Source organism: Vanellus vanellus (genome assembly GCF_965231255.1).
Source record: "Vanellus vanellus genome assembly, chromosome: 5".
In the NCBI taxonomy this organism is placed as follows: domain Eukaryota; kingdom Metazoa; phylum Chordata; class Aves; order Charadriiformes; family Charadriidae; genus Vanellus; species Vanellus vanellus.
The window spans coordinates 22781591-22807006 of NC_138910.1; the positions used below are offsets into that span (position 1 = coordinate 22781591).

General features: G+C 38.8%; 1 protein-coding gene and 1 long non-coding RNA gene across 2 annotated transcripts in view; both read right to left on the bottom strand.

Annotated features, from left to right (window-relative positions):
• LRP2 (LDL receptor related protein 2) overlaps window positions 1-19008 on the bottom strand; it is a gene marked incomplete at both ends in the record, with an annotated part of 131999 nt that extends 112991 nt beyond the window's left edge. Inside the window, 4 exon segments of the mRNA XM_082483721.1 lie at window positions 18698-18807; window positions 18809-18890; window positions 18893-18960; window positions 18962-19008. Coding sequence (XP_082339847.1) covers window positions 18698-18807; window positions 18809-18890; window positions 18893-18960; window positions 18962-19008 — 307 coding nt within the window.
• Window positions 19009-20694: 1686 nt separating this feature from the next.
• LOC309671891 lies at window positions 20695-23548 on the bottom strand. The gene is made up of 3 exons (XR_014269201.1): window positions 23498-23548; window positions 23315-23419; window positions 20695-20725 (listed from the first exon to the last, which is right to left on the bottom strand). It is a non-coding gene; the product is annotated as an uncharacterized lncRNA (long non-coding RNA).
• Window positions 23549-25416: the final 1868 nt, after the last annotated feature.

The following is a 25416-nucleotide window of genomic DNA, read 5'->3' on the forward strand; positions in this document are numbered from 1 at the left end:
AGCCACCATTTATTAATTGGAATTACTATGCAAAGCAAATACTAAATCTGCTTGTATATTTATTATATTATTGTTATTCAAACCCACTGGAATATTCATAGTCACTTACTTAAGAAATTACAATACAGAATTAAATCTGCATCCACATGATTAGAATTTTTAATGAAACAGATGCTTATAAACAACCAATATGAGCAATTTGTATATTATCTCTAAATAATAAGCCAAAAAATTTTCAAGCACCATGTACAATGCTGCTAATTTATTTTGCCTGTCTTGTATTAAGTTACTATACTTAAACATACTCTTATAGTGATAAAAATGAGGAGATAACACTGATAAACTTTTTAGAAAGCATAAACATAGCAGCCTTTGTATAGCACGAGAAATGGTAACAATGTTAACAGAAAACCTGCAAATCATGCCATTCTCCTACACTCTGTATTACTTTGCAGAATTATAGTTTAAGTTGCTCACACCTACATACAGTAAGTACTGTATCGATGTCGGTTTACACAATTCTTCAGCAGACCTGTTATAGTTCATTTAATTATGGCATTAGGCTTTTCCAATGTTATCTTCCATGCTTACTTATAACTGAAGGCAAAGAGCTCTGAAACGCCTATAAAAAAATACAAAAGACTGATACTTCACTTATCACTGTTTTATATTTTCTTTAGAACAAAAAAAATCACGTAGCAGATAATGATGTTAACCCATTAAAAAGACAATCTTTGAAAATAAGTAACATGGAAGAAGTAAGTGATCTGCACTATCAAGGGCACTTCTCACCAAGGTTCTAAAAAGCTTGTGCTTCAACAGTGAACAATAACGATTCTAACTTTGATAAAGGAGAAAGTAATCAGGGGAAAAATGCATGATTACAAAATTACTGCTATGAATACTCGGGAGAAATATCCAGAATGAAAGAAAAATAACCACACCAGCAATAACCAGATTTCTTACTATAGACAACTATAGAGACCATTTTCTGAAAACTTAACTGTATATATTCTGCTAAAAACAAATACTGGAAACTTACAAGATTTGAAGAATTGTGATTTACTTGCTATGAATTTAGTTACACATTTTAAACAGTATTAATTTAAGTAAAAACGTTGCAGACATTACTCACACTGCCTAGTAATGATCCACAGAGGAAGCATATGAAGTCCAAAAGGACTGTGTCCACTGGTATGTGCTATGCAGCATGAGCATGCAGCACCTGGCTTTCAGCAAGCATGGGGAATGGCAGAAGATAAGGGGTATCTGCTTATTTATTGCCATTATTTGAAGCCTCAGTTCACTAATGGATTAGTCATTAGTAAATTTACAGAAGGTTTTGCTTTCAATAAGAGATTTTTTTTTTAATGGCAAGGCAGCTTATGAATTGGTCAGACATTGCCAAAAATTAATACTAATGAGCTAATTTCCATAGAAATTCTGATTTTCTCTGACAGATGCTGATAAAACCAGACACCTCTTTCCAGGCAAACAGAATCCTGTTAGCAGGATTCCTGGAGGAAATAACCACCGAGTTTAAAAACAAGCAGTAAAACAATTAGTCTTCACTGTCATGCTAACATTTGCTAATAAGAAAGAATCTAGGTGACTTTTGAAAGTTCAAAATTCAGAAATGATTGAATTTTTGGTGTTGCTCTACTTTTACTACAATTCAGTTTTAGTCTTCGGACTGTGATTAAATCACTGCTAAAATATGGACTAAAAAATGCATGGCAGACCTTATAAATCACACCAGAACATATATAAAGAAGAATCTCTGGGCATTAACAAAAACAATTTTGAAAGATAAGATCTGTTTCAACCGCTCACTATTCAGGAAAACACCACGGAAAACACAACTACATGATACCATCTTTAATATAAGCAAGTCTAGTACCGAAAAATGCAAACCAAAGATCAGAAGCATCACTAGAAAAATATAGCCCAAAGCACTATTTCTAAACTTCCTGCTATAGTTACTATCTTTGGGCTTTATGCTAACTTTGTCGCTAGACTTTCTGTGGTTATCTGTGCCTGGGATTCTCTTATAAGAGACTCCTGAGTGGATGTTTAAGATGAACAATTTGCTCAGGTGAAAACAAGGCGGCTAATATTACTGTCTCTGAGTAAGCTACTTGCACAAGGATTATGCCAGGTAGTTATTTTCCACTGGAATAAAGCAACATAATAGTGATTTTAACAGAGCAAAAGATTGAACAAAACACTGACCAAACAAAATACCTTTTTTTGCTTTTACCTTATTAAAAATAAATGTATCTCTTACCAAAGGAAATAATGCAATACAAGCACTATTTAATACAATTAACTTATGTACTGCAAGACTAGTTTTGCCCAACAAGTGTTGTCTGCATAGGAATGAAGTATTGCCAAAGACAAACACCACTGCCACTAGGGGATGGTAGTAAACCTTCGCATCACTAATGAATGTTACTCAATGTCACATTAAGTCATATGGAACTCCAGCAGAAGAGAGAGAGGTTAATAGCTTCAGACATTTCACAGCACAATGGTTTAAGCCACAGGGCTCCAGTCATCAATAGGAAGGGAGTCCATTACATTCTCTGAACCTCCTCTGTGCTTCATTTGCCCCAATATGTTTGTGTAGAAATATTTAGATTGAGAATTAAAGCTTAAATTCAGTCCTCTTATATGAAAACCAGAATGTTATGTACAGCTTATAATGGAAACCAACACTGCCTTACTCTCTGCCACTCTTTGCTTTACTTTAGAGTCCTTTCAGTTCCCCTCCGAACAGTTCTAGTCACAGAATCACAGAATGATAGGGGTTGGAAGGGACCTCTGGAGATCATCTAGTCCAAGCCCCCTGCCAGAGCAGGGACACCTTAGAGCAGGTTGGACAGGAACACGTCCAGGTGGGTTTTGAATGTCTCCAGAGATGGAGACTTCACAACCTCCCTGGGCAGCCTGTTCCAGTGCTCTGCCACCCTCAAGGTAAAGAAGTCCCTCCTCATGTTTAGATGGAACTTCCTATGGTCAAGTTTGTGCCCGTTACCTCCTGTCCTCTCACTGGGTACCACTGAAAAAAGACTGGTCCCATCCCCCTGGCACCCTCCCTTTAATTATTTATAAGCATTGATAAGATTCCCCCTCAGTCTTCTCCAGACTAAAAAGACCCAAGTCCCTCAGCCTTTCCTCATAAGAAAGATGTTCCAGTCCCCTAATCATCTTCGTAGCCCTTCGCTGTATTCTCTCCAGCAGTTCCCTGTCCTTCTTGAACCAGGGAGTCCAGAACTGGACACAGTACTCCAGATGCGGCCTCACCAAGGCAGAGTAGAGGGGGAGGATGACCTCCCTCGACCTGCTGGCCACACTATTCTTGATGCACCACAGGATGCCATTGGCCTTCTTGGTCTTTCCTAATTCTTTTCATACATTTTCTACCTGCCCATTCAAACCTTGAAGTCCCTCATACTTTTAACTTTGACTACAAATCTTTAGAATTACAGTTGTCATTCACAGATTAAGGGCACCATGACTGTCTCTTCTGACTATACAGAATAGACCAAAACCCCTCATTCATTCTTTCTTCCTTGCGTCACTGCTAACACGTCATTAACAGTTAAGCTTGAATGAAAGATTTAAAGTAATGAAAAATTTATTAAGCCCAGGGTAGATGACTGTACCACTCTCAAACTGTCCACTCAAAAATGAAACTTACACTGCTCCAATTCCTTTACACTTCAGCAATCATCTCCCTCAACAGATTTTTTGTGTTTAGAAGAGTAACGTTCCTCAAGGCAATATTTTTTCAACTGAACAGTCCCACCTTTAATACATCTGCAGTTTTTCAACAAGTAAGTGCAAACAAACTGTTACAAGCCTTTTCCACATAAATTTTACAAGAAAAATAAGTGACAAGCTTTCTTTTCCCCCTTTCTGCCTTCCAACCAAGGGTACTCTTTGTTCCCATTTGGCCCCCAAACAGAACAGCCCATTCCAGTGGCCTTGCAGGTAGAAGACTCCTGGAGAATCACCTTCCATACATTTTGATGCCAGATTTTTGCCTAGCTTAATTACATGTCAAACAGCCTGAGGTTTTGGAATGCTCAGGGAGGGGAAGCTGAACCTCTGGAAATTCCATCTCTGTTCCCCCACACTAACGAAGAAAGAAGTAAAATCCATAGTTTAGGAAAAAACTTCACTTTTTATTGCAAAACGCCCTGTGATAGTGAAAAGTAGTATTCTGCTAGCAATTATAATAGGCAAATGAACAAAGATTATTTAAAATATAAAGAAAAAAATAGTCTGAAAAAAATTATGCTAAACTTCATATATCTTGAGACAATATTTAACTTTCAGTCTTTCTACACCCTGCAAATTCCACTACATTTAATACAAACTATTCAGATTTAAAAAGCACAGACTACGCGAGCATTTATCAGTATTACAGAAAGCAGTACAAGGTTTATCTTCAATCTTCAAAACCTTGCAACACAGAACGTTTTTTGTACCTACATGTCTCTAAACTAGATTAGAGAAATAATTTTAACAGACAATGTCAATAAAAAGACAGTACAAATGTGAGTCTGCACCCACTTCACATGACTGAAAGATCTCTGTATACAGACTGATAGGTGGACAGGGGACTAGTCAAGGGACACTCTGAAGCACAAGAGCTGCAGTGCCAGAGACACAGAGTTACAATATTAATAGGGAAGTATAGGATTTCCATTACTGAATTATCATCCAATTACATATTATAACAAGTTTATTATCAGTAAAATAGCATCTACAGACTCAGCAGTTGATCAAGGACTCTTAAGAAGAGTCATACCCTAGATAGTTTGCAGCATAAAGATGACAGGCACTTGAACTCACCTGGTGCCCCAATGTCAACAAGCAAAGGCCAAATGGTGCTGTTCTTCCCTTCACCAACGCATATTCATATTCTACTGTTTCTCCAGTAGCACCCCAAGAAGTCACATGAATACATGAGAGGCACATTCAGTTTTCTTGGTATATTTATAGGTGGTGGTGGTGGAAGGATTCTGAGCCAGACTTCATCTTTCACTTTGGTGTGTTTAACAGTGAACAGTGCACTACTCTTCACAAAAGTTGTCTACTCTGGTTTTGAGTGCATTTATTCTTCCGAATGCCAAAAACATAATGTGATGCATAGGCAGAAGTACCCATTTATTTAATTTGTTTGTTTTATTATGCACAAATCACACAGAGTATTTCAGATTATTTTACCAGGGGTGCGTGTGGAAATGATAAAGGACTGAACTTGAAGCAACAGATCTGGTTCTCCACTGACACTAACTGGGCTAAGACATTTGGCTCCCAAGTCCCAGTTGCACAGCTTCTTCAAAAATTAGCAGAAATTCCTTGATTACAATAATAAATCAGCTTTTGCTCCACCAAACAGCAGAAAATGATACCTCTGAGCCCTTCTCCCTAAAAATCCACTCACATGTAGAACTTTATATATTATTGGATTATAAATAGAACTGATATGAGGAGCGTGAAAGGACTGAAAACAGGAGAGAAACTAAAGTTTAATCTCAGTTCATTTGTTTCTTTCTGTAAGCCTACCTGGATATGCAGAGTCTATTTCCACCTCAGATGAATGAGCTAGATATTCCATACTCACAGGAGAGTAAATTCTGAGTAAACCAGTGGAATGATGGGTATCAGAAGCTGTAATAAGTGGATCTTGCCTCTTACCTACATTTTAAATTTTTACTCACTGATTTTTAATAAAAAAGTACCTTAAAATCCAAGAACAAAAGAGAAAATTTTGTGTTTCAGTATGGACTTAGAAATACCATGTTTCACAGCAGCAACAGCAGATTTTTATCGCTTCCCTTTCAAAATCACTTACCGCGTAGTAAAAAAACCCAAACAAAAAAAAAAAAAAAGGAAGTTTGGTGACAGCAAAATCTACATTATATTCTCTGCTTTGTCTGCATGCTCTTGCACATACAGACACTTGTCTACTAAAACCATTGTTAAAACTAAAGCATCAAATCTAATTTTAATAATGCTCACATGCAAAATCTTTTTTAAAAAATACGTAAAATTAGTGTATTCTATGTTAAAATATTTGTTTTCAGTTAATACAGTTATAAAAGGACTATAAATTCATTTCTGCTAATGCCCCAACGTAAGTCCAAGAATTAAAGAAATTCAGGATTTTAATCTACTGAAACTAAGCAGTAAAGCTTTCCTGCAAAGAAAAAAGGGTTCAAGTCTCCTGCGGACATCAAGTTCAAAGGAATGACACTGTAAATGCCTCCTAGCAACGTTAAAGATATTCATAATCCTCATCCTCTGTACCTTACTTTAGCTTTATTAATTGAAAAAGCAACGAACGCAAACAGCCTGATAAAAATAGAAAAGGTTTATAAACTCATTGTTAACAAATCTATTCTTTTTTTTTTTTTTTTCAAGTATAAGCCTGAACTAATAATAGAGACAACAAGCTCCTAATTTTCTGATAAACTACATATGGACCTCTTAGAAAAACTTCTCAGTTTTAAATTTTTTTTTTTTTCTTACGGCTCTGGTATTCAGAACAATATAACTATAGTTTCTACATTGTCACTTTAAAAGCAGCTATTATGGAAAAAGTGAAAAAATATTAAGATATACAATATTTTAAAACTATTTACACTGACCCTAAATGTAAAAACAAACAAACAAACAAAAAAACCCCTTAAATTTAAAATCATGACAGTTTATTTATCATACATGCTCACAAACAGCACATATCCATACTATGTATTCTTACCATCATATAGTACTATAAGCCAATTGATCAAAATTAAGTTCATTTATAATCTTGCTTCAACTCACACACTTTTTAAAAACAAACAAATAAACTCTTACTATATTCTTAGTCCTATAGCAAGGAAGGAATAAGAAATAATCCTTTTAAGCAAGGGCTAATTCTAATAGACAGGAGGTGATACTCCTTTCTACTGATAAAGTAAATACTCCTTATACCGAACAGACCAGGTTCCTTCTTCCATTTAAGTCACTGTCAAATTTCTCATACTTCAGTGATAACTGAGAATCAGCCATTAATTTTTGTTGGACACTTTCTTTAACCCCAACTGTATATAAAGTATTTTCCAAGATGAAACTAGTAGAAACTATTTGTACTTCTTTCTTACAGAATTTAGTAGTTATCTGTGTGGCCAAATTCAAGAGAACCAGTATTTGCAGTACTGCAAAGATTAGCCTTCACAATATAAAAACATATTTCAGACACATTGCATGTAAAGAACATGTTCTGCACTAAATTGGATAACCTCAACCAGTTTTCTTGACATTAGGTGTCTTAATCCACATAAATCAATTGTGATTGTGTTAGCTGGGTAAGCGAAACAAGCACTGTGGATCTCTGAAGCATACACGTCAGAGCTCTCCTAAATCCCAGAAGCTTCTTTCCCATGAATGGTACATTAAATATGCAAAAATCTGTTCTAATTGACCAAATGACATAAAGAGGAAGAAGAACAAGCAAACACAGTAGAAATAAAGACACTCCGAGTGAGTTATTCACAGAAGGAAGCATCCCAATCATTTTCATAAGAATGAACCTTGCTAATGGCCCAAGGCTGATGTAGAATAACAATTGGGTACCAGACTGAGGGGGGAATATGACCAAATGAGGAAAATCTTCAAGACTATGAAGTATTTACAACTACAGTGTGTGGAAAACAAAAAAAAAAAAGTGCTTAAACAACTTAGAACATGTTCAGTACATACCACTGAGAAAGTCCAATAGATGCAGTAGCAGATGATAAAACAACTTTCTCAGGAAGCTATTCTCATTTTGAGAGCTGTACTGGTTTTTAAATACATTTTCCAACCAATGTGCTGTTTGTTCTCAAAATTAGGCCCCACGCTGAGATGGTGAGCTGCATTCAATTCAGCCATGCCCTCCTGAAAGCTGATGAGTCATGTTAGCACTAGGAATCAGCCTCAGTAAGAGCCTCCCAATCCATTTTGTAACAGTGAAATTGCGTAATTTTTTATATTACTTTTATGTATTATTGCTAGACTGAAAATTGCTATGCAACATATAACACTTTGCCAAATCCTAAACTTACTAGAATATTATATCACATTATTAAATGAAAAATGAAACTTGTCATGCAAAAAATGAACCACTTTCCCTTGCAGATAATAAATGTGATAAGCATGTAAAGCGAAAGCTACTTCTCTATTCCCACCAGAGAACCTATATCTGTAACAAAATTCTTCACTACTTCAGTAGCGCCACTATAACTAGTGGGGCTCTAGATAGAAAAGACAATTTAAGCTGTGTCCCAAAGCTTCACAGGGTACTAGTCATCATTTTGCACTTCAAAAATAGTGACTGCTACTTGTTACAAATTGAACATGTGAGAACATTTTAAGAAAAGCAGAAAAACTGAAGTGTCAGTTCAGAATAGATAGATCATATCCTACAAGCACCTAGTGTGCTTAGACAGACATTCTAATGCTACTTAGCACTGCCCATGACATTAGGAACTACATCTATTTCTTCGGATGCATTGACACTCAACACATTTCTCCCTTATTCAGTAGTGACTCAATTTCAGCTAACAGCTAATAGCTATGGCTGATCACTCCTTATCAAGCTTCTTGAAAAGGAAATTCCATGTCCTAAGGCAGGCCTGAGTAAAGGAAGGACCACCTGAACTGGAAAAACAATGTTGTCCAATGTGCTCACACAAAATGCAACTTTATCTTAATAGACCTGAATATGAACAATAAGAATTAGATCATCCTTTGGCTATTTCATTTTTAAATGTGGTATATTTTCTTTATAGTTTTCAGTTTAAAAAATAATTTTAAAAAATCCTTTCACCCAAATAGTAATCATAGAAAGGTTTAGGTTGGAAGGGACCTTAAAGATCACATAGTTCCAACCCACCTGCCCTGGGCAGGGACACCTCCCACTAGACCAGGTTGCTTAAAGCCTCATCCAGCCTGGCCTTGAACACCGCCAAGGATGGGGCATCCACAACTTCTCTGGGCAATTTGTTGCAGTGCCTAACCACCCTCAGAGTGAAAAATTTCTTTCTAATATCTAATCTAAATCTACCCTCTTCCAGTTTGAAGACATTACCCCTCATCCTATCACTACGTGCCCTTGTTAAAAGTCCCTCTCCAATATTAATGAGTTTGTCAAACTAAAAAGACAAAGTCCTTGAATTCCTCAGAAGAAGATAAAGACAAGTAATATCATCTCCCACTGAAACATTACCCTTCCTGTCAGCCCCAATGGAAGCATTTTACTTAGATGTCCCTTAGCCAGCTAAACTCTACAACTGTCACATTTATTCATTCATTTGGATTTTTTAAGGATGCTTGATTCTGCTGCTACTTCCTTTCATTGGTGGCTGCTAGGCATAATTTAAGTAATTCTTTAAATGACGTTAGGTAGCTACTCTAAGCAGCATTCCAGGCACAGAGGTAAATAGCAGGTAAGAAGGGTCTCCTGCTCTAGAGCACGTAGCTGGGCAAGCCCTACAGTTGCTATATCCTTAGAAACACAAGAGCGTACAAGTACTGCATACAATCTACTTACATCCAGAAACAAGCGCGCAAAACCACAGGAAAGGCACACGTCTCCCAGGTTCCATGGTGGTAGCACACAATGTAAATAACGTTGCTCACAGAACAGCAGGCATTTTCTTACAGACTTGCAACCTTTAAATCATAATCCCTTCCTCATAGCAATATTTTCCATCAGGTTTTCAAAATTCCTGCTAGGAAGAAGATTGCAAGCACACCTGTCACATCACTGGCCACAGAGTCAGTATCTCCATACAGAACATTTAATCACCAAGATTTGGGTCTCTCTTTCTAACACCTTATGAAATTTCTCAGGTTCTAAGTCTCTGAGAATTCTTGACCCCTATTAGAACAAGTTAAACAGGCCAACAAGTTAAAAAGTATCACACACTTTTTTTTTTTAATTTAAAAAAAAAATTAATTTAAAGCAATTGATTGCTCTTTTCTTAGGAACCAAACAAAAAGCAGGGAGGAACAGTTTCTGTTACCTGATAGGTGATAAAGTCTTATTATGGATAAAAGAATTCATTAAGGTTGGAGCTCTGACCTCACTCAATTAATTTTGCTACTCATTAATTTATTTAATTTAACTATTTGTCTTTTAGTTTCTTTTTTCCTCAAACAAATCCGAGATACCCAAACGATTTAAAGTTCGGCTTTATTTTTTGTATTTTCACTGTAAGATAACCATTTTATAATGCATTCTATGGCAGGCTTAATAAAGTTAAAAACTGCAAAACTAATAAAAGCTAGTAATAACAGCATTTTTGCATTTCCACTGTTAAATCGTCATTTCTTTCAATTGCCTACAGTTAGAACACAAATTTCTTGATATGATATCACTTCTGCAAGTGCCAAAGAATCCCGACTGTCGTTGCTGCCCTCTTTACTCAGGCAGAGCCCCCAGTGAAGCAGATGGCCGGCCTGCCGGAGCAAAATGACAGGCCAGAACTGAGCTATGGCTGAGGCTCTACTCAGATTTCCTGTTCAGCCAACAGAAATTTGTCAAGGCTCAGATTAACAACCGAATTAGAAGCAGTTTAATTACTCCACTAAATACCTTTCATGTACTGCAGAGGTAACAAAAGGAATTTTACTACTTTGCTACATTTGCAGAATACTAGGAACAAAAATTCATTTTCAGTGAGGCTTTAAAGTGCATTCTGTGGCTGACCATAAAGAAAAGTAAAAACTGCAAAGCTAATAAAAACAGCTTGTATGTTCATACAGAAGACACCACAAACTTTGTCACTCATTTCAGACACAAAGCAGAGCTCATTTGTTTCACACGAAACGGTTTAAAAACCTATTAGACTTTTGCAGTAGTAAAAGTTATTTTTATTAACACAGCTAGAAGGCCAACAAAAACTGCAGCAGCATTCCATGTGCTTGGTTATCATCCAACTCATTTATTGCATTGCAGGTTGAGAACAGCCTGACAATCCTGCTCAAATGTGAACACGTGAGCAGTCCCATTCAAGTCAAGCCATCTGTTTACACTAGACAACTTTACAAAAGGGTTTCCCGCGGTGCTAACACTGGTTCACTATAGCCCTGATGAGAGCACTCTTGTAACTAGCATGCTAGCCAAGCATTTCCTATATGTTCTTAGCAGTAGCATTAAACAGTGGTCCCGTGGCCAGCTGAGCCAACCCACTGACTTTCCATAGGAAAAAGGGGTCTCTCTTTCTTTCTTCACTTTCCAACTCCTGTCTTTCTCCCACTTGATGCGAAGGTTCACTTTCTTTTCCAAACTCCAGTAATTACCAGACCTTTCTGCATGCTGCTTTAAATCACAAAGCCATCAGGAAACCAACTAATTCCCCAGGCCTGGTTTAGCTTTCCTCCAGGTTTGCAAGTGAAAGCAGCTCACTGAGAGGTCGGATGAGCAGCTGTGCTAGCACAAAGCAAGCAGCAAGAACTCAAGGCTGCTAGCAACATGGGAATGGGACATTGGAGGATAGAAGGAAGGAGAGTGGGGCCTCTTGCTTTCAGCAGCAGTGAACTGTTCAACTGGCTCATCACATCTCATGAAACTGTACCCTTAGATGACAAGGTATGACAAGGGCTTGATCAGATCTAAATGGGGTCTCCCACTGGTGTTGAATGATGTGAACATTTACATAGTAAACTTCCTTCTTCTGGGCAAACCTGGGAGGATTATTGATATATGTACGTACTCTAGTTCTGCAGGTCCTATACCTCCTCAAACTAAACTCTCTATGGTATATTTATCTGAGTTGATAATGTGCACAATGCTTCCTTAAGGCAAAAAACATTACCTAGATTCTAAATATATCAGCAAATGCATCGGTTCCTGGGATATTTTGTGGAATATGCCTTTTTTTTTTAGAGATGCCATAGAACACAACTAAAACCCCCATCCCTCTTGCTCCACAAAAGCATGAGCCTGCAATCCCCATCAAAGGGACTCCCTATTGGAACGAACCCCCATTCTTCAACTCGACTCAGCAGGGTGTAGTATCATGACCTGCTTGTGCAAGAAAATAATTGGGCAGACACACTGCTGCTGTAAACAGTGCCCTTTTGCTGAAGATCTGGCTTTTTGATTGTAAAACAAAGGCAATTTATTAATGTTAAAAGCATAAAATAGAACAGGTCATAGAAGTAGAACAATTTCAGTCAATTCTTATATGTCATTTCATTAATCCTAAACAAAACTTGTAACAGTGATCCTTAGATCTCTAATCCACTTTAAGTGTTGCAAAACAAAGAAAACATTAAAAGCCTTGAAACCAACAGTAAAAGCTTATGGAATCTGCTAAAGGCTATCCATTCCATTAAACATTTATATGCTTACTTACTAAACTTCATTTTCTTAAACTGTTCTAAAAGTGTGCTGAGTTCAGAAAGAAAAGAAAACAGTTAATAAAATGAACATTATCCTAAGAAAGTGGACTCAAAATGGATCTCAAACAATAATAAGCTACTAAAAAATATGTTAACCCTTCACCAAACCCTATTTTCTATCTCTTAGATCAGTATAACTGAGGGATAATTTCTTTGAAATTAATGGACTTGCACTGGTTTGACTCAGAAGAAACCTTGTTATTCCTTAATCTAGAAATAGCTCAAGGTATCTTTAAGAATAAAGTATAATTATCAAATTATATAAAGAAGCACTTTAGTTTTAAATAATCTGAAAAACAGCTCTGTCCTTTATTTGCCACATTCAGTGTAAGCTATTAAAAAGAAGCTGACAAATTATCTGATTATCATCACTAATTAGCCACAGAAGAATAAAAACATCAACTTCTCTTTAAATAGATGTCAAACTATAGATCATTAATTAGAAGGGACCTCTAATGTTTTTCAACAATGACAACTTCTACAAAGTGTAATTTCCTTTGAAACATCCAAAGTGCTATATGGTTCCAGCACTTTATAAGCAGAGCTCTAGAAGAGGAGAAATAAATATAAACTCCTGCTTAAAAGTGATAGTACAATGTGATTCAAAGTTACGTATTTGTCTACCTGAAGAGTTTTCACAGGCTCTCAGATCTAAAACATAAGTATTGTATGAAGACTGAATGACATTTGATCCAATATTCAAAACGATAAAATGAACTACCTCTACAATGTGCCTGTTTACTGCTCAATTAAAATTAGAGTATTCAGATAAAAAAAATCATCTCAACAGAAGAACCTCCAGGTTTGGTGCTTAATAATGAGAAGCTAAAACAAACACCATTGAGCTTTGAACTGACAATAATCTAACAGTGCAAAAAGGCATATGGAGGGGAAAGGGTTCCAAACAGTGTGATTGATTTCATGTCAATCCAGGAAGCCCAAAAGTAAAAGAATTACAAGGCTTTAAATGAAATCGCATTCTACCTTTCCCCCAAATGAATCTTTCCTCACTTCCTGCAAAACACATGGAAAGTAAAACTGGATTAAAGTAGGATTTCATTGCTCAAATTTCCAATCTGCTCAATATATGAAAGAAGGTTTGCTTTGTCTTACAGGGAAATAGAAGCATCGCATACATCACACATGTATCTTAGCTGAAATCTCCTTAGATGCTCTGTCTCTATTTGTCTTGACTCCTGTAGCTTAATTATTTACTGTAATTCTAGCATTTGGCATAGAACCTAAATCTAACCAGGTGTTACCCAATTACTGCTTTCAATTTTTAACTAAAATTCTGGGGTTTGTCCCATTCTTCGTTTTAGCTGATTACTTTGCAAATTCCTGATATGCTTTGCTGAACAGAATACAGAAAAAGAGTAAATTATTAAGAAAATTCAAGAGAGGTACTAAAAGACGGCTACTCATTAAAAAGAACCATAAAAAAAAAAATACTGTCAGTGCACAGAAATACCACTCATTAATTAAAATGTGAGAAGATTATAATGTGTTTCACTGACAGGTACTTTTAAATTGTCAGCCCTCAGGAAATAAACTGGTTCAGAGCCAGGTAGACAGACACTCAGTGGGATTTTTGCTCTTCATTTTGTAAGAGTACATCTCCAAGAGAAACCAAGAAAATTATACTAGTTCAGGATTATGAACACTGCAGCCCATAGGTCATGCACAATACCTATTACATTGTATGTCAGTATTGCATTGGTATATTAATTTTCTTTGCAATCCCTTCTCCCTTCTCATTACTCCCAAATCCCCAGTCCTCAAGCAAAGCCTCACTCAAGGTCTTCAAACACTAGAGGTCTTGGCAGGGGCGTAATCTTACAGACAGGCTTCTCTGTCATTTAAACGTGTTCAGCGCTGTACAAGGGAGTATGAATACTGACTCTCGCCTGTCGCCAACAGCAATGTCACTATATATCATCCTACAGACAGATTAAATAGATTTGACTGAAGGCAATGTGTAAAAAACACTGAATTATTAATTTGGAGATTGAACTACTACAATGCTTGATGGAAAAGCATGCTTCTCCATGCCACTCTGGAAAAAGCTGCTGTAGCTCTTCTCTACTTGGTCTGCTCATACCTATTCATTACTGGCCTCACTTCAGGCAAATGTTCATTGTGATTTCTAAGATATTATATCACACCATGTAGATTCATTCTTAGAATAGCCTTCATTTTCAGACTAATAGAGACCTTATAATTGTAACATTTTAATCATATTGGCCTGGGAAGTATTTAAGCTGATGATATATCATTGCAGAGAGCAACTAAGATGATTAAGGGATTGGAGCATCTCCCTTATGAGGAAAGGCTGAGAGAGCTGGGACTCTTTAGCCTGGAGAAGAGAAGGCTGAGGGGAGACCTTATTATGGCGTACAAGTATCTAAAGGGTGGGTTGAAGGAGGATGGAGCCAGGCTCTTTTCAATGGTTCCCAGTGACAGGACGAGGGGCAATGGGCTCAAGTTAGAACATAGGAAGTTCCGTTCAAATACACGGAAAAACTTCTTTACGGTGAGGCTGACAGAGCACTGGCACAGGCTGCCCAGGGAGGTTGTGGAGTCCCCTTCTCTGGAGATTTTCAAGACCCGCCTGGATGCAGTCCTGAGTAATGTGCTCTAGGCAATCCTGCTTTACCAGGGGAGTTGGCCTAGATGATCTCTAGAGGTCCCTTCCAACTCTGAAAATTCCGTGATTCCGTAATTCCGTGAGATTTAGGATGTAAATCAAATTTGATGCACTAACTTTTGTGTTGCAGCAAAGTTTCTGCATAAATAACTTGTTGTCAAAATTCATACAGAATAGATAATCAGCTTTCCTAAAAAAATATTTTAAATTAAAAGTCTTCTGATCTTGAAATCAACAATAGGAACTTTAAAAAATGTCAGTAAACTATGAGTTATTGAAAAGAGGAGCAAAACACAAATACCGGAAGTCAACCTAGCCGTGATCTTCTGGACTCTGAACTCAATAGAGAATCCAAAAATGCAAAACATTAGCATTTATGTATAGAGGAAAGACCATTAATGGAAATGCTTGCATTTCCAGCTGTATTTCCCAGAATTTGAAAGTTTACATGAATATTGTGATTATCAGCAAGGAAAATAGACAGCCTGGCTAAGCAATCACTGATCTCATACTTCTCACAGCAATGTGAATCTGTCACTTCTGATTCCATACATGAAGCATGCTAAAAAAACCCCAAAAGATCCTCAGAAGTATCCACCAGAAAGATGGCCAAGGCAAACAGCAATTTAAACATTGTAAACTACACAATACGTTGAAATCCTAGCCTTTACATAGCAATTTGGTATCTTGCAATAAATTTCCGCAAAGCCAGAATTTCAGTGTAAGTACATGCAAGTCTGAAAAAAAGACAATACTGGCATTGTTTTGTAACTTGCACTAACTTAACAGAATTGATGACAAAAATCAATACCAACATAATTTATTAAATAATTCAGACTATTTTAATACATTTACTTTCTGGCAGATTTACATCATCTCTGTTGATAGTAGGTCATCTGGACCTAAGGGACACCAAAAAGCAATGAAGGAAATTTAAGTGATCTGAAGTATACAGGTTACAGAAATATTAACTATAGTAATTTGTGAACAACGTTCTTCATACATTGTGTCTAGAAAGAAGAATTCTCTTTTATATGGAAAAGCAGGTTTCTGTGAACAATTTTTATATGATTTCATATATATATGAATGATTTTATAAAGAAACTAATCTAACAGTTCCTCTGGTGCTGAACCATTAAGAAAGGAAAAAAAAAATCAAACGCTCTCCTCAAAAAAAGTACAGCAGGGCTTCCGTGTTAGATAAGGTGAGCCCAATAACAGATGCAACATGGAATATTGCTTGAGTACGTAGATCTGATATGCTTTGCAGTAACATTAAAGAACTCATTGTTCAAACGCGAAGTTGCCCTAGTGATCTCATTTGCTCTCTGCAAAACTGCTGAGAGTACAACATCCATCCAAGTGTTGCTAGTTTATTACTATGAATGTGAAGCACTTTCAGATTCCTCAAAACAAACATTAACATTTGGTCCCGTAATGCTCCTTCTTGACACTACCTTCACTTAAGTAATTTTTTAGATTCCAGCTGCAATTTTTTCTGTTGCCCCACAGGCAACAAGGCTTATAGAGTAAAGGTTGCAGAACCAGGCCCTGTACTACTGGCAATTACAAGAGACAGTATTTTTATTCAGTTTATAAGCGCTATGTTTAATTCCAGTAAATCCAGAATTAGATTAACAAAGGAAGAATCATTTGAGGAAGTGCTCAGGTGAAACTACTTCTAGAAACATCCAGCTTATACTGGCAATAATCAGGTATTACCAACAAAAACCTTCAAAAACATCATGGAAGCACCTTTGAAAATACTGTGTATTAGGCAAGATATGATTTTCACCATTTGCACTCTGAGCTTTGGAACTGCTTTCATGATTCTCTTGATGTTTTTGATTTTTTTTTAAAGGAATGTCTGACATGGCCCCAACATTCAAGGAGCTGGAACTTAAGGATACCAAATATTTCACAATAATAATCACAGCGTGGCCAAGATTGCTATCCAGAGATTTTACTAGTATCGGTTACCCGTTACTAAAACTATACTGTTTCATTTGCACAGTTTTTCTGCTCTGAAGGCGGGGGGGGGGGGGAACGGGGACATGACACCACAAAAGTAAAAAACTTCTGTACTTCCACTGCCTATGGATGCTAGTTCAAAGCTTCCCTCTTCTTATCCTGTCATGTCATTTACCGGACATGTCCTGAACAGTCAAAAGTGGCTGTAGAGCAAAGAAATAAACTTTTGGATCAGTACTGCAGCTTCCATTCTATCCAATGTAAAATAATAGTGCATAGGATTAACTCTGCCCAGTGTGACCTCCTTGGCTGGAGCTTTTGAGGTCTCCTGCTGCACATTAGCTATCTCCTATTTCCCTGTTCGTAAGTGGGAGCTGCTAGCAGCAGTTGCTGTATAATTACTTACTTCATTCTGTCTAAGGAGCTTAAACTAAGAGTTGAGCAAAGAAAGCAGATTAACAATTTGAACGCACACGTAATACACAGACACACACACAACCAGCAGGACTGCCGGGTCAACACATGGGGTCGAGGAAACGCACTTCAGCCTGTCTTGCTCCAACAAGACAGGCTTCTTTTTCACTGCAGGGCAATTAAACTGCGCGAACAGGGAGAGGAAGAGACGGGCTGCAGTCGCAGGCTGGGGAGAGGGCTGGAGACACGGCTGCTCCATCCCCAGCAGCCAGATTAGTACCAGAGGAGCGGCACTCAGCCTGCTCTGCCTGTCACATGCTCCCAGATGTCGCCTAGCAACAGCAAAGCCCAGAGAAAAAGTTCTCCCTCTCTCAACTTCAAATCTGCGTCTGAGACCGACTGAGGGGAGCTTATTGTGCTCCAGACTAAGCATCTGTTTCTTTCTTATAGCCTTCTGTAAACGACTGCATATACCACACGTACACAAGCCTGTCCACGCATAACTCACCCACACGCACACACCCCCAGGCACAACCTGTCTACATATAAGTGCCGCAGCCTGTGCACTTCTCATCAAAAACAACTCCAGGTACAATTGTAGTGGTCACCAAACCTGCTCTTGGAATGCAGGTGAACTCTGCTCTGCAAAACCACCCACACCTCAGTAGCAAGAAGGGCACAAAGATCGCAAGGAAAAAATGCAAAAACTCTGGGGTGATTTTTTTTTTCACCTTCTCCACAGCCAGTTAAGCAGTACTCACTACAGGAAAAGCTGCCCACTTGCATCTCTGTAAAACTGTGAGTTTAGACCGTGAAGTTACAAAATCTGAGCTGTCCCTCGAAATTTAGCAACATTTGTGTGTTGCTGTCTTGTACAACCAGAAAAAAAAAAGTTTCTACAAACCAGAAAAACAATCAGAAAAAGCATCCTGGGATAATTTAAAACCAAGATGAAGTGTAGCTAAAGAGAAGGTGGTGTTTGTAGTGTTTTTTTAAGGTGCTACTCCCTTTTCCACAACGAAATCGACTCCATCAAATGACTCCTGGAGAGAGCCAACTGTCTCCCCCTGCTATTAGAAAGAACTCCTTGAATCGTTCCCCGTTAACCCTCTACTTTCAGACGCTTTGGTCTTTTTCTGATAGAAGTCCCGAGGACAGGGATGTGCTCCTTGCGGTGCAAGCCCCATTCCGGAGAGGCTGGAGCATAGCGCTTACCTTGGCAACTGCCCTGCATTATGCATGCAGTGAATAGTATGAGCAGTTTGCAAGCAGTTGCTGCTCTTCCATCCATCCGATGGTGAGGTCCCATCTGGGCTGGGATGCTCCAGCTCCCTCAGAAGCTGGTTCCTCGACTCTGGGGTGCTGATCTGCACAGCAGCAGCACAAGGAGCCTGGTGTCTTTTTCTTATCCCTCTAGTTGCAGAAGAAAGGCGCGTTCGCCCGTTGAGACATCGCGTTTTCTATAAACTCCCACCCTCCAGACATTGCATAAAGCTCTTTATACCCGGAGGCCCCGGAACTAGCATGAGGGAATCAGGCACCGCTCCAGGCCCTGCAGCCACAGGCTGCCTCTGCCCCTCCTTCCACACTTTGCAGGATTGGCAAGATGCTTCCAAGTCCCTGCACTTTGCAGACTTTGTATCAGAGCCCACTGGTGCTGCTACACTGCGGATTTTGAGTAGATTAGGGGAAATTCAGATGCAAGTGAAATGTATCCCAGGTTTTAGTGTCCCAAAGGCATGCTCCAAACAAGTATTTTTGACAACTTTGAAAAATGTCACAATGCCTACTTAGCAATGCAGGGGATAAAGTTTAGAAATTTTTATTTTTATTATGCCTCACATAAATATTATGAAAGGAAAACTACAGGGATGAAATTTACTTCTTCACTTTCTTAGCAGATAAAATCAGTTTGGTAAAGTGCTTTGGCTGTGAATGCGTAAGATATCAGCTGGAGATACCTTACTCTGGTTCTGACTCCCTAATAGTGTGTGCAGCACACGTGAAATGTCTGACTGTGTTTTACTGCTGCCGTTTCAGGAATCATTTACCTACTAACGAGGGGAGAACAGTGCATGGTATCATGGGGGAAAGATAAAGATTCCCCTAATACTTCAGGCTGGAATGCAGTCTTGGGAAAAGGACAAATATTTTGGAGGCTTTGCTTGCAGGATCGGAAGCATCATACATTAACTGTATGAAGTTAAATCATTATTTTGTTTTATATTAGTCATAAATTAGTCTTCGATGTAGAAAAATTTAGTTATGCCAAGCTGTTCCTTTCTCTGTATGTACATACACATGCATGTGAACAATGACTACTGTGCATACATCCCATGGGAGAAAGATGGGTCTATTTTTCATGCAAGAGGTTTTGTCAGATTAATTTTAATGATACCACCTTTATAAATTCCGTATATTGTTTACGTTAGCTTCACACCATGTTCAATATACTGCAAGAGGGGTTTGCTGATGCTGCAACAGAACTCGAGCGATATTTCAAAGCATTAACTCTTCATCTTGTTGCCATGGATTGCAATTTCAATTAAGGGGTAGAAGTGCCTGCATTATTCTTGTAAAAGTTGCGGAAGAACATATTGTTGCATATTAGCAGATTGCGATTTTTCTCCAGGTCCTGTAGGACACTAATCCCCCTAAACCTTTCCGTAAAGGTTTTCTATCAAGATAGAAAGAAGGGGGGGGGGGGGGGGGGGGAGAAGGGGGAAGAAGATGTGGAGCGTAGGCTTTTGCAAGGTTGTGATTTATGCAGGTTCAGGGCTGTTTGGTGTAGTGGTACGACACAGCACCGGGGTCAAGCCACAAGAAACACTGGGGGCAGATCAGAATATTCAATTAGCTTCCTGGCACCTCTGAATCACAAAGAGAGGATAAGATCTCTCCATCACAAGATCCAGAGCTGCCGGGGGAGGGGGTGGACCTGCCCTCTTCAAATCTCTCTCCTCCCTCCCACCCTCTCTCCTTTCACTGTAGGAGAACAGTGCTTGAAACATTCCTTTCTGCACGGAAGGACTTTTCCTATTGTTGTTTTCTTTGTGTTTCAGTGTTGCCAACTTACTGGAATTCCTGTCGTGGTTTCACAGCAAGGCTCAGGCTGACCAAACGGAACCAGCTGCGTTTGTGTATGGGGCCGCCGCTGCTTTAATCCCCCAACAACGCCGATGGGGAGGGAAGGAAGGGATCCTCTGAGGGGAGCAAGCAGATCCGCTCTGTACAGATGGGTGCCTGAAAAGCCAACACACAGATTGACCGTACTCAATTAGAAGGGGAATTGTTTAAAGCAGTTCACACCCCAGCAACACGCAGACAGGGCAAACAGTGCTTGGGAGCTGCAACCCCAGACTGGAAGCTGTGTGCACTCTTCTGTCACGGTATTTTTGAGGTGACCTGGATACAAGCTTTGGGAGGCACCTACCTACGTTTCACTCCCACACAGCTGGCAGCCAAGAAGGTGTGCTCCTGCCCCATTCGCCATTACCATTTCTACACGGCTAAACTTCCCACAAGGTGGTGGGCAAGGGGATTCTCAAACAGAAATGGTGGAGACGCTGTTGATAGTGAGGGGAAGCCCTGTGCTGAGACAATGGGTCAAACCCTCCCCACCCATTACTCTGTGCACTCAGAAGACAAAATTTGCATTCGGAGACAAATGAACTGATCAGCCCAGATGCTTCACTGCTGAAGAATGATATTCAGTCACTAAGGAGCCAGTATAGGACAATGCTGTTCTCCATTTACTTCATCTAAAATTTTCTCCTCTCACTTTACCATGGCACCTCATCATCCAACCAAAGGGACCCTCTCCTGCTGGACACCATCAAATGGGACTTCAGTGAGACTAGAGCCACAAGATCAGATTCAGGCTTTTGCACAACTACATCCAAAATCACCTGTGCTGGTGTAACGCACCTCTCCCTCTCAGCTTCCTGTTGACTAAAGTGTCAGCTGATTGTTTCCTGACTGAACTAGAGCTAGGGATTTTCAGTTGATTATTTCAAGTTGAAGAAGATGCAGACTACATCTGTTAGAAGGTTAGAGGGAGAAAACACAGGCAATGCAGTTGTTCACTGAACTCTGCTTTTAATTCAAAATAGTTTGGGATGTGTTTTCTTGCCTGGCTTTTGCTGTAAGCAAGCAATCAGAAAAGCTGTTACAGGTGTAACTTAGAATGAACAACCACGTTGCTTACACATTAAAGATGCATGCTAAGCACAGAAGTTAAAAATTAAAAGGCTTGATTTTTGACCAGGGTTCAGTTCTAATTTAGTGTCCAAACTTATCCAATTCTTAGCAGACAGATAGAAACACAAAGGTTGATGTATGACTAGATAAAGATACAAAGCTGATGGCTAAAAAAAAAAAAAAACCACACCAAATAAATACATTCACCTAAAGAAACAGTGGGTCTGATCTCCAGCTGTAAATTTGTCTCTTCTGAACTTCTCAGGGCTAGGACAGTTTATAGAGGCTGAGGATCTGCCCAGTGCATTATCCAATAAAGCTGTAATTGCCACTGGCATTCAGTAACCTTGCGGTCAATCTGTCCTTGGATAAACTCAGGTTCTTCCACACAGAAAACATTCACATTACACGCTGTGGTTCCAATTTCACATTTAAGTTTCAACATTAAATCCTGTGCCTCTATCGTGACAAGCTTTTTTGTTATTTTTGCTTAATCATCCTAAAGCAAGGCTACCTGTAGCCATGCTCATTTTTTGAGAGAATGCTGGTAATGACAAGGCAGAAATCTAAACTAAAGTCTGTCTCTCTGCCTGTAAGTACCCAAGAGCAACAGTTAATTCTTGAGATTTCATCCATCTTTGCTGTTATACAGTTTAAAGTGTCCCATTTCTTTAACTGAATCTCTGTTTTACAGCAAGCAACATGTATGTGTGTGTTAGAGGTTTCCTTTCTCAACAGGCTATTAATGACAGGAGGGTCTCTCTAGAGGTACTACTCTTGATGTATTTCCTTCTCCTAAGGCCCAATTCAGTTTGCACCAAAGCCATCAGACTTCAGGGAGAGCAAACTTAGTTGTTTTCATGGGGGTCTACAGTAGCAATGTGTATTTGGACTTCAACACTTAACCTTTCCAAGTACATGTAGTGTGAACAGAAGTTTCCATAAACAGGGAGGTCAAATTTTAGGGAACTGAGCTACATCTTGGACAGAGAACCAGTATTGATTTCAACTCTACAGCACATGGAAGAGAAAAAGCAGAAAACAGCCCTGAGTTCACCAAGGTCCTGATATAAACCACATGACATTTCACAGTCTCCAAAACAATGGCAGTTATTTGACAGGGAAGTCTTTTTTTCCCCAAGGATTTAAAGAACAAAACCCATCTAATCTCTAAGAGAAAGAGGGCCTTAGTTGATATGGCTCCCAAACTTCTAATGGATATATAACTAGAGCACAGATTTCTAGAAGACTGGATCAAAGGTGGATCCCCAGCCCACATGAATGTGGGAAACATTAATCTGAGGAGATGTGTGAATCAGGCCAGAACAGAAATCACAGAGTCAGGATTGCACAATGCATCTGGCACTGTGGCCAGAAGTTTCCTCAAGGTCTCCTGGTTAGTGACACATTACAGCTTCTCTTTTTCAACCTGGAATTATTATCACTGTGCCCTGGAACAAGAAGCAGTGCACAGGAACTGTGTGCTTTTTTGGTAACTGCTACTGAACAAGTGAGACTAGCAGAGAGACAGTCACTAAATGAGCTTTCAAACACCACCTTTTTATTTCACCTGCAGAACTGGGCCTGTGATGGAATTTAACAATAACAGCATAGAGATGAGAGTTTATTTACCTGGAAGGCAGAAGGAAGTGGAGAAAGATTAAACAGCTGCCAGTTGTCCCCTCCACCCTTTGTTCAGCGCTGTCTGGTCCAGCCTGCAAGTCCCTGTGCCCTACCCTAGAGACAGTCACAAAGTCAGGGCAAGTAGGCTTTACTCCAGCTATATTTCTAGATACCAAAATTCTTGGTACTTGCCTTACTGCAAGCAGACTTCTTTGGCACTTTCTCTGTCTCTGAGGAACAAAGGTCCTCATTTTTGCTCCAGTTCACTGGCCCTTCAGTGCCTGGTCTGCCCTGCAAGGAAGCAACAGATGGAATTTGTACTTGAAAAGGAATGGGAGGTAAAGAGGCATTTCCAAATGACTTATGTTCTGAAAACTTCCTAGGGTAATAATAAGGGAAATAAGATAGGCTGGAATAACTCTGAACACCCTTTACAAGAGCAGATTGAGCTATGTTGAAAAAAAGCAACACTGGAATCCTTGTCTTCTGGATGTTTTTCCAGCCACATTTCACTTTACCAACAAAGCCTGGGCAGCATTACAAAACCACAATTGCACATCTCAAGAGCACTCATAGGGTAGAAAATAATTACTCTGTGAATATCTATCCTGGGTGTCACTGCAGTCACCTATAAAACAAGACCAATAGAAACATTAGCATTTCCCACATTTATTTAGGTGTTCTGTATGATAATATTCACTTTCAAGGTTATACATCTCAACACAGTATTCCATAAAGGAGAGAAACACATAGCATGTCTTTCAAAATAAGAGCTAATGTGTCTTCACTGCTGAAGCCAGTAACTCAGAAACAGTTTAATTACCCAAGGACCTGCTGTTTTTCATAGGATGCTAACTCATTCAATATACCAGCAGACTGCTCTTGGGTAATTGATGAGAATAAAATAACAAAGGAAAGCTCCTACCTCATGTATTGCAGAAGTATAATAGCAAATGAAACAAGAAAGACACATTACCACACTAGGGAACACTACTCTAGCTCTGCCTAGGCCACAGCCTTTTTTTTATAGGCTACGAAATCACTTAAAACTTCTGAAGCATTCATTATTTTCTGATTTAAGGCACCTGAGCCCGTTTAGCAAAAACTGAAGTGCTCATTGCTGTAACCAAAGTTGATGAGAGCTGTGTTTTAAACGTGTAATACCAGGTACTCTGAAACTCCGAGCCCATGATATCTTAATTGAAGTACCAAAAAAAAAAACCAAAAAACCCCAAAACCAAAGGATATTTTAACCATTGATTCTGTGCATCCATTCCCTATGCATAAAACTAGATTAATCTCTCAGGCACTTTACAGATGAGAATAGAAAAAAGCTGAGAGGAAATAGGAAGCTTCTTCTCAGTGAAAAACAAGTAGTATAAAAGACAGTGGGAGAAAACAGTATACCATCTATCTCAGCTATCGTTACAAGTAAATACAGATGTGCTGTTACAAGAGATAACACTGAGTGAACCTAGTATGAGGCAAGATTACTCTTCTCTTACATATCATCCAAGCTAGAATGTCCTACAAATTTCTTTTCCTCTCACTTCCCACATAGTTTAAAAACTTAATTACCAAATAGGCAACAATATCGACCATGTGTCCTATGTTAAATTATCTATTTTTGTTGGTATACATCCCTATTAATAACAAAGTTGAGGTCTGTTCAGGGTAAGCACCTTTGTAAGTAGGACTCTCACATACTAAGAACTGTTATATCTCTTTCCTCCAACAGTCAGGATGAAATGCTTGAGAGATCACAAAAGCAGTCCATCAAAAGCACCTGAGAAGAGATAAATAAGCCTTTAGACCAGTAGCATTAATTACAATTTCAGACCAAACTCGGGGTAACCTAATGAGAACATGGTTTAGCAGTACAGGGGTTGCAGGTGACAGATTCTCACGGTTTTGATATGTATTTCAGAATGCCAGCGATCAATCACTGCCTACTTAATAGAAAAGCTGAAAATACAGTCTTACTCCATTAATTTTGTGAACACACCTTCATGCTTATTGAAAAAGAGGACTAGACAGCAATAGGCCTATAAAATACAGTCTTTCTGAGAACAAAGTTACCCAGTGTTTGACCAAAATACAGCTACCCTGCA